This window comes from Gymnodraco acuticeps, unplaced genomic scaffold (assembly GCF_902827175.1).
Source record: "Gymnodraco acuticeps unplaced genomic scaffold, fGymAcu1.1, whole genome shotgun sequence".
NCBI lineage: Eukaryota > Metazoa > Chordata > Actinopteri > Perciformes > Bathydraconidae > Gymnodraco > Gymnodraco acuticeps.
The window spans coordinates 418486-429409 of NW_022991766.1; the positions used below are offsets into that span (position 1 = coordinate 418486).

The 10924-nt window shown below is 39.5% G+C and overlaps 1 protein-coding gene across 1 annotated transcript; it reads right to left on the reverse strand.

Moving 5' to 3' along the window:
- Positions 1-4965: 4965 nt before the first annotated feature.
- Positions 4966-7579, reverse strand: lbx2 (ladybird homeobox 2). Its single transcript, XM_034199436.1, has 2 exons — positions 6850-7579; positions 4966-6043 (listed from the first exon to the last, which is right to left on the reverse strand). Exons 1-2 carry the CDS (start codon positions 7172-7174, stop codon positions 5586-5588), a joined length of 783 nt encoding a protein of 260 aa, XP_034055327.1. The 5' UTR covers positions 7175-7579; the 3' UTR covers positions 4966-5585.
- Between the last annotated feature and the right edge of the window lie 3345 nt (positions 7580-10924).

Genomic DNA, 10924 nt, shown 5'->3' on the forward strand with positions numbered 1-10924 from the left:
CTTTCTGGCAACGGTTAAAATCCTGAGTTAGTGTGAATAGCTGTGAGACTGGCAACGGCCCTTTTCTCAATTCTTCATCAGATATCTCCTTTATCAAGTTTCCCTGCGAGTGAAGACCTGCCACGAATTCTGGACTCGGTCCTACCCCGCCATGTCCTTTTGAAGCCGTTCCTGTATAGCTTTGTGTGTTTGGGGTTAGTGTCGTTCTGAAAAATATGAATCTTCTCCCAACTTGCACTCCTTCTCACATTTCTTTTCAGTTTATCTACAATCTCAGGCCTTCTGGTGATGGGGCACTGTTTTGAATACACCATGCAAAATATCACTTGTTTGTTTCACTCTTCCTCCTGCCCTCTGGCGAACACTAACAACCATGAAGCTGAAACTGGTGAATCTCAGCAGTATTTTCCGTCTCTTGTCGCCACTGTTTAACTGGCAACGCTCTTCAGTGTTCAGGTATCTTGTAGCACCCTCATCATGACTCATTCTTCTCAGGTCATACAGTATTTACAGCTGTGCCATGTTCTCTCCATATTTGTTAATGACCTTACTGTAATGCGAGCGATGTTCAGTGCCTTGGATATGGCCTTGAAGCCCCCCACTGAACGGTAGTTTTCAGTAACTGTCACAGATGTATTTGTAATGCTGTGAGTGTTGGTGATACAGGTGTATTTAAGATCACATGTCACACTTACTCAATTTCTTACTGAACAACTTAACCGGTATCTAAGGTTTATGTTAAGGCAGGGTGGACAACTACTTCTAATCCTTTTTTAATAATTGGTTTCATTTAGATATTTTTAAAAGGACACTGCCACATAAAAAGAAAACTAATGTCCAGGCATTTTTATATTTTGATCTTTCTTGACTTAAACCCTAAATGGACAGTTGGTGTTAAGAGCTTGGTTTTTCATTCGACAAATGAAACCGTAGTGATTTTCCATTGTAATGCTTTATTTGGGCAAACTACAAACTTACATGGTAATATTTCCCACATTGTTTGTTGATTTTAAACAGAATTTGACTGCCATTGTGTTTCCTTACACATATCTACAAAATAATGACCTCCTAGAGTAAACCTGACTTTTTGTCCGTAGCTTCAAAAATGCTGTAAATTGCATTTCCAATAATTCAATTCAATATCATATTTCCTTAGACTGAGCACGCCTGGTAGATCCCCAGATTGTTTAACTCCAACCCCCAGTTTATGACAAGGCTCAGGGTCGTTATTTAGACTTCAGATATCTCCCTCCACCTTCTACAAATGTTTCCACTGGCACTGCCGTACTCCTTATGGTCAGTGAACTGAAGTACGTGGACTGAGTGTCCTTACAGCAGCATCACAACATGTGAAAGCAGCTAAGCCAGCTGGCATTTCTTATCATATCTGAAATGTTTATGTGACACGCTAACTGTGTGGTTTTATTGCACATTTTAGAAGCTTGCATGCAGAGAAAATATATGTGATTCAAGCAGTCTGCAGTAAAATACTTGGATTCCTACTGGTGTTTAATATTTCTGAAAAACTAAAAGCTCTATCCAAACCCATAACGACCTCTTTATCTTTGCTCAGAAGATCCCCTGTTCAACACTAGGTGGCACACTTGGTGCTCTGCAGACATGAGGAGGGGGCTTTGATGTGTGTGATCTTGTCCAGAGTGAAAGCAAAGTCTCTGATAACCTGACACGGGCTGATAATATATACAAGCCTTGTATCTTATTCTGTCTCTACTTTCTAAGTAGGCTGTGCTGCAGCAGCCAGAGCAGCATCTTGAGTGTCATGTTGAGACGTTGCTCTGAAGAACAAAATGACATGAAAGTGCTTTCTGAATTTTGGACATGGGGTAGCATTGTGTTGGCTTGTGAGTCTGTGTGTATCACAGGAAAACAACAGTGCTTGGTGTTTGTGTCCGAAAGGTTAAAGGCCTGAAATGGAGTTAAGATTTCATTTGAAAAGAGACCATCAAGGGCAGGACAGCTTTCACCGCAGAGGTCAATAACACGGAATAAAGCAGGTGTGGATTAAAGACTTGAGGGATGTTGTCAAAACAGAAGGTGAAATGTCCTAAAGGATCATGGGACAGTATTTGAAATGTTAAGTCGTATTGCCCAGAAGCGGTTTGAGTCTTTAAAAGAGGATTTCATATATTTTCTTTTTCCAATAACCTTAATAACATCTTGAAGTTAATTTGAACCTTTTGCCGTTCCAAATCGGGCCCCTGTGGCCATGTTTTCAAATGACGAATACAATTAACTCCCTGTAAACCTACACACATACACACACACACACACACACACACACACACACACACACACACACACACACACACACACACACATATACATATATTATGATTTCCCCCCAGCCACCCTTTTAAAGCCGAACAAGTCCCTTCAGCGCACTGTATGCTGAAAAAACAATAATCCCCTAAAGCTGTGACCCCTCAGGTGCTCCTGGTGGACCGCTCCGTTAGATTGCTGCTTGTCTTTTTTTGGCACCCTTAGGCTTTAATTGTTAAGATCATAATACACCTGCAACAAACAGGAGAGCCATTGATCACCTGTGTGTTTAATGCAGCTCAGATGTAATGCATCACAAATAGTCACTACATCTGAAAAAGGAAAATAATAATAGCAGACAACTGCATTTTATCAGCACACAGACTAAGGTTGTTATGTATCCTTCAATTGAAAATGTAAGGCCATCAAAAAGAATTATTGATAAGGAAATTCAATTAAGAAAATAAAGGAAAAATAATATTAGCTTTTAAAAAATCACACTTACTAAGGTTGTTATATATTCTTTAGTTTCAAATGTAATAATTCACCTCAGAATGCCTCAATTACAATGGTATTGATAGAGCTATTCAATGTAGAACAAATTATAATAATAGTCGTATTTTCAAATTACTACGGTTATCATTCAGTTACAAAAATATGAATTCACCTATCAAAAATAGTGTTATTAATAGAGTAAATCAATATAAAAATATACCATGATAATACAAGGATACACTATTACCTCAGTATAGGAATGCCACTGAGATAAGTAACACAAATGATTACTTAGACAACACAATTACCTTCTGCTAAAATCAATAGATCCCAAATAGTGACGTTATTTTGGTGAATATTTTTGGATCAGGACATTTGTTTTGTGACTTTTACTCAAAGCTCCATCCTCTGTGTTGTTCCTGCTGCCAGAGCAGAGGCTCCATGATAAAAGGCCTGCTTGACTTTTCAACCTCCACGATTCCACACGATTACTTCCATTGTGTGGCAGCCTGCTGTTTCTCTGCCCACCCAACACAATCTGTCCTAACAAGCCCTTTAGTTTCCTTTAGTCCCCAAATCTGCCTTGATATCTTCCTCTCATTTTGGACCCGCTTCACAATGCTTTTTGGGGGGGATAATCCAGAACAGAATTGTAAGGTAACTGTTAGCTAGTAAATATTGTTGTTTCAAAAAGCTTAGAACAAATTAAAATAAATGTCAACGCCTAGAACATTTAAAAATATATATGTTTTCCTCTAAAATATCCAAATAATCTCCCAAATGATAAATTAAGAATGAAGAAGTCTATAAGAATCCAAAACGAAAGGACAGGTAAAATAACATTTGTTTTCTCCTTGCTCCTTTCCATCATGGGCTATTAAAAAAAATCTGCATGTGTTGTTCTATATGAGTGGAATACAACTAATATAATGTTAACAATTAACTCAGATGGTATAATGACGATTAAAAAAACAAAAACAACATACGAGCCAAATGCACTTTTAAAACAAATGATCTAATGTTGAACACAACTAAAATAATATTTGTTTTGGAATAAAAATAATGTTATCAATAAAAAGGTACGATAACACCACATACCACACACACACACGCACACAAACAAACACACACACACACACACACACACACACACACACACACACACACACACACACACACACACACACACACACACACACACCTCAACACTGTTGCATATGGTGCGCCAGCAGCAGCAGCAGCACGCCGCGTTTCACTGCCTCCCATTGAGCGTTATTCATTAGGATCCTCACACTACACCATTTGCTATTCATGGGAGACTTTTTTTTCCTCCTCTCTTTCCAAACAAACCCGAGTCCGGAGTGGCAGATGCGTGCAGCCATTATTGGCTCTGTGGAAGCTGTTTTATGTAAGGCAAAGGCGGGTTAACCTAATCAATCATGTCCACTAGTTGTGTTAAAGACGAAGAGAAAGCATATGGCTGAAGCTTTTCTCAACACGGCGGCCAGACCCGGACCGTCTTGTGACAAGATGCATTCAAAGGCAGGTCAAAAGAATGGGAATGAAGGCGATGGATGGCAGCTAATTGAAGTCGTGGTACTTCAGGGCTGAAAGCAGGGGTCAATTATTCAAAAGGGAAACTTTTAACCAAGCAGGGCACTTTTCTATGGGGGGGGGGGGGGGGGTTAATATAATATGTATTGGCTTTGTGTCTCAGGACAAATCCCCTATGTTATTATATTCTTGTAAAAATAGTAAATCAACGTGGATTTATCTCATTGCATTCCTATAGATTGTAGTCATCACAGGGCATTTTAACATTCATAATATTATTCTATGTTTTGGTTTTATTTCTCAGGACAAATCCCCTATTCTATTATTTTGTTATAAAATCGGAAATTAGCTTTATCTCATTGCATTCCTATAGATTGCCTTTTTCATCACAAGTCATCTTAACATATTATTATTAACTCCTTAAGGGATTGAGCTTTACTGTACATATAACGTTCACCACATTTTTAGCTAATATCGTAAATATCATTTTTGATCAAATATATTATGGTGTTATAATAATAATCCTGCCGTGAGACATCCCAATGTGTCTTCCTTTTTAGTTTTAGGATTTAGTATCGGTATTGTATCGTAGCCTATATTTGTTTGCACAATCACACATCCAATAGCGCCGAGAGCTTCTTCAAATATCATATAACCTTTATTTACATAGATGCTGATTAAATAGAACGTTACAATAAAATTATCGCAGAGGATGTCTGATCTATTTACACAACTCAGAGCTTGGAAAAGTTTGCAGTCGTTATGATGCGCTGCAGGCCTGCATGCTGCAGAGACACATTTCGCTCAGAAGAAATCATACTTGTACACATGAGGAGGGATGGACTGACACACCGACCTCTGCTGTGCGTAAAACAAATCCAAACAAATGGTGATTTAAATATTTGGCACATCCAATTCCTTAACAGATAAATGACACAAAATAATTGCACAACTTTTAAAAACATGAACAATTAAAATGTTTGCACAATTTTCTTACTGTACCATCTGTACAGTCTGAAAGGAAAAATATTCCTCAAATATTGTGAAACTTAAACGACAGACTTGGAAAGCTTTACAAGTCCGATTAATAAATTAAAATGGAGAAAAAAGAAAAGAGGAGAGAAAAATCCAGAAATGTCTTGTGTATATATTCTCCTTTTTTGTTAATATCCGTGCAAAAGTTTGGGAAGAAAAAAAATGCCCCCTTTTTTTTAGTATTCTTTTTTGTTGCTGCTTATGAAAATCTCCTCTGACTGTCAATCGTCCACCTCGATTTCCTCGTCGTCCTCCGAGAACTCATCCGTAGTTTGGTCTCTGGAGGAGGAGGGGGACTGTGGGAAGGCCCGGAGTCCTGTGGAGGTGGGGGAGATACTGGGGGACCGGGCGTCGGGACCCTCGCCCTCCTCAATGCTGTCCATGGTGACCAGCTTATCCAGGGTCTGCGGGTTGATCTTCTTTAGCGACTCCACGTCCGCTTTCATCTCCTCCAGGTCCCGCTTGAGCTTGGCCCTGCGGTTCTGGAACCAGGTGATGACCTGCGCGTTGGAGAGCCCCAGCTGCTGCGCGATCTGGTCTCGGTCAGCCGGGGAGAGGTACTTCTGGTACAGAAACCTCTTCTCCAGCTCGTAAATCTGGTGGTTCGTGAAGGCTGTCCGCGACTTTCTCCTCTTTTTCGACGTCTGTCTCTGGCCGAAAGCGTTCACGTGTTCGCGACCTTGGAGAGAAGGAAAACATAGAAGAGGAATGAAACAGCCGTAGGGTCAAAAATACTTTCCCCACAAAAACTACAGCTGAAACAGAGAGCACTGCTGCAGGCCTGCCTTTAGATTACATGCTGGGCTTTGTGTTTTTTCCGTAAAGCAACATATTGTATTTATTTGACTTGATTTCAAAAGACAACATCTAAGAACGTTGCTTGTCCTGGTGGATTATTTTAAAGCACAAGCTACTAGTCAAAAACAAACATAACATTTATAAATGAACGATTTGAGTAAACGTCAAAATAATGTAATTTCCAATATAGGAAGGCATAATGAAAAACACAACTGAAAAGTCATGTTAGAATATTACATGATTTAGGAATATGACAAAAACCAAAAATAATACTGAAAATAAGTGAATTAAATCATCCATATTGCACATTTAGTTAAAAAGGTTGTAACCATTTTAGAACTTGTAGAGTTTTACTGTGTCATATTCATTTACATAGTGTGTTATTTATGTTTATTCTTGCTTTCATCCAACATAGCATTGTAAGGAGTAGGCCATAATGTCTGAATTAGCTTTTGACAACACTCTGTGTATATAAGCCAGTTTTAGCCCATTTAAATGTATACATAGGGCTGTTTTCATTTATTTTCATACACTTTTACGCATTCCTTTACAGCTGTTTTACCATGTCCACATTTAAAACCAAAACAAACCCAGCTAGCCCTAGCCCTGGCAGCTGTGATTATGGTCTCTTTAAAAACAGTTTTAAATCTTAAAAATGAACCTTTTAAATTAAGAAAAAGTGTTTACCTTCTGCTGCCTGGATAACGCTGACTTCCAGACCCTTAAACGTTTTGCTAGCGAGCTCCTCCAGCGCGCACAACGGCGAGGAGGGAGTGGTGATCCCGTTCCTCGCAGAGTTGGAGCCCGTCACTTTCTCCAGCACTCTGGGCGGACAGATACTCGCGACAGACTTCTTTACCGAGGGTTTGTTCAGAATATCCTCGATGCTGAACGGCGTTAAAGGCTTGTTGGAGTTCGCCGGCGGCGGCAGCTGATCCAGGGGAGCCCGTCTCCTCTCCTCCCCGCTGGACTGCAACACAGAACCTGCCTTCATGTCTTTACTGGAGGTCATCGCAGTCCCGAAGAATCGCTACTTCCACAACACTTTATTATATCATTCAAATGGCAGTTTTACGCGTCCACAAGTCCTCTGCTGCTCGATGTAGACCCCCCTGTATGTTTTCACACTTTAAAACCGCAACTTAGCTCGCCTGAGAGCTTTCCTCCAGAATCACCATGCTTCGGGTGTTGTTGTAAAGGCAGCCGGACTGTATTCCCCCTCAGAGAGTCGCAGTTCCTCTGCCAAGCTCCATGTAGATCTTTAGGAAGTAACAGACTGGAGGGGGTGAATCCCTGCAAGGGTAAAAAAGCTGTCTCAGGCTGCACGAAAAAGAAAGCGCCTGCTAACGAGTTATTGTTGATTGGGCGAAGTTCAATTAGAGAAACACTACACTACTTGCTGACCCGCTGCTGCGTCTTAAAGGGCCGGACCGTAATAACTAATTGGACGTGGGGGAGAGGAGGAGTCAGCTGCTGCCGAGGAGGAAGATGTCCTGAATGTTTATGCATCTGTTTCCCTCTGCTGGTGTGTTCTGTAAGAAAGGGAGAGTTGACGGCTATTACAATAATGCCACCAGCATCTCTGCATTATGGAAACGTTTGGAGGAACACCCAGCCAAAACATTATCTGAAGCCATTTTCATTTTGTCGTTTTTGTGCGTAATTACGCATAGAGCGTTTGGCGTACTTTGCGCACGAGGGAGCTTTATTGCATTGGAATTTGTCCTAAAATAGCAGCAATGAGCACATTTACGGATATATCTGTGTAGCATTTTTGTAATGTATTTATGGCAGCAGATATGTAGCCTGAGACTACAAATATATTTTTTGAATTTATGGTATTTATTTTCAATGTAATTTACCTGGAGATATTGGAAAGGTCTTATCTCTTTAACTCACATCATACTTTAGATTAAAAGACCCACAAAATAAAAATAACAAAATAATCACAACATTTCATAGCTGAATTTTTTTATCCAGTTTTTGTCCATGCTTTTTTTTTCATATTGTGTTTTGTTCTCCTCGGTGTGTCAGTTTTTGGTCAATATGACCCAGAGTTACAGTGTAATTTATTGCGTAGCGTGAAACAAGCGGATAACAAAGGTGACGCCGAGTCTGAGGACGGGACATGTATGTAAGCTACTGATGGGGGGGGGGGGGTTAGGATGTACAGAGAGAAACGGATAAGAGACTAAACGGGGACGAGCTGGACGCCGAGAGCAGCAGGTACGTCTGCTCAGAGGAAACACACCTTTTTTTATTTCAGGCTCGTCAAATTGAACACATTTAGGTGTTGTCGCCACTTTATTCGTTATAATGCATTTTAGAGATTGCATAGAACTGGCATGCAGAACGAAATATCCAATGTGCAGTGATTAGAACAACGCAAATGAAACAAATGTCTTCTCGAAATGAAAAATAAAAAAACATCAGAAAATAAAGCTTCTAAATTCAACTCATATTTTAGCAGGTGTTTTATAATGCACGTGCCAATTTCTGATGTAAAACTGGGGAATGTTTTCTTAAATCACATTATTCTGATCCATTTGGATGAAGCCTTGCCGCCCAGGAAGCCACTGTGGAGAGGCTTGTGCCAACAGGAGCATATGGTGACATTGGTGTTGGGACAGAGTTATAAAACAGCAGGAAATTCTATTAGCTACCTCGGAGGTCCCTCCTTTGTGGATGCTTTGAATATATATTTCTCCATAACGAGCAGGATTTTGGGGGGATACATTAAATGTGTGAATTTTGGACGGAAACGAGCACCGTTTTGATAACAGTTGGAATAGATATTAATATCCGGAAGATGGGGGTTTTACTTGACACGTGAATTCAAAATGAGTTTAAATATTAAAGGGATAACGCTGCAAACTGCAATTATCCTACTATAACTACTTTTTTTACGATGTTGTATTTGAGTGTTGCCTCTGTGTTTTGTAACTTTGTGTGTTACTACTGAACAGGTCTCTCTTGAAAATGAGAACTTGTGTCTCAATGAGATTTTACACCTGTATAAATAAAGGCTAAATAAAAAAATAAAATCCTACAATACACCTTGTGCATATTTACTGCAAAAAGACAGTCATTATGTAAAATACATGACTTTTGTTTTACTGCTGGGATGATTTAATATACAAAATATGTCTTTCTTTTGACTGCATGCAGTGTTTGATCTAATAGAGGTTAAAATAATAGTTCTCCCGGATTTTTTCAATTGTACATTATCCCTGCAGGCCTCTATCACCCACACTGAGGCATGTCTTATTATAATAAATTACAAAACCTACTGATTATATTTTACCTTTAATTCTACAAATGTCATGTCCTTTACATAAAAATGAGCCGGGCACTGAGGACCATCTGCACCCACGCTGCTGTCGATTATTAACCTCAAATTAAGTTTAAATGTGAATAACCCCAAGACCTCTCCAAACGATCCAATGAGCTTTCAGGCCTGAATTGAAGCAGCTATGGTCAGGAACTTTTTTTGTGTTGCTTAATTTAAACGTTAATTAGAAGCAGGGCAGCTGACATCATCAATCACCAGCTCTTGAGGGATTTAATTGGATGATTCGCTTCGCTTTTACCTCCTATCACCGAGCTCCAAAAGGTAGTGCGCACATGGAGCCACTTTACCGGAATAATATTCTCTTTTGTGATGAGCAAATGTATCAAACTGCACCAACATATCGGCCTTTCTTACATATGTAAATCACTGGTCCTATTAATAACCAGGAGGGGTGAATGTGCAGTGTTCGTGTCATTCTTTAGCTCGATAAAATCAAAGCAGAGGGAAACTCCTCCTCGGTAAAGGTCAGCCTTTCTGTCATTAATCACCACATTATTTCACCGCGCTCCGCATGCGGCGAATATCAGGGAAAGTATCCGGTTCGGCCTCCGTATAACCGGAGAAGGTAATGCCAACAACTGCAGCAATAATCCACAACATGTAAACTGTTACAGTGCTGTATGGCGTTACCGATCATCTCTCCATGTAAATATCTTTAAATTAATTGCTTTTGTCGATGCGAATTAGGTGTGTTTTCGACAAATACAAATAAAAACATTTGATTTGAAACGAGGGAAGAATTGTTTTACTGTATTTATTTTATTTTCGATTAGTAAAACAACGTTTAGTACAACACAAAAGCACAGATACTTGACATAATAAATACATCTTTAAAGATGTTCCTATTTAAGAAGCATTTTTTTATTCGATAATTGTTTTCTGATATGTAAAATAAAAATCCTAACGAAAAAGAGGTTATATAATATTTTAACATTAAAAAAAATATGTAAGGGCTATTACAAATATATGAAAGCAAATTATACAAGGGACAAAAAAAATAACATAGCCCTCAAGGTCATCATAGACATAGAACAACAATAAATACATCTCCATAGAAATGAAACAACCCCGAGAGGACGAAGGTCGTAAAATCAGCTTCATATCGTTCATTTCAGTCCCATTCAGATGCGTTTAGGATTTTTGGAAATAATACAATTTCATTCTAATAAAGTCGTTATTTATGTCAGTGTTAATTGTCATCAAGTCTATGTTTAAAGGCCGTGCAGGCAGCGTTGTGTCTCTGCTGTTGTGCTGCAGCTCTCAGCGTGTCGTCCTGTATTAGGAGAGGAAACAGCTGTAAACGCCTCTCAGTATAACCTGATCCAGGAGCGGCTACAGGGCTCTGTGGGAGTTTCTGAAACACACCGAGCTGCTGGAGGGCCTCAGCAAGGTGTGTGTGGGTCAGGAGCC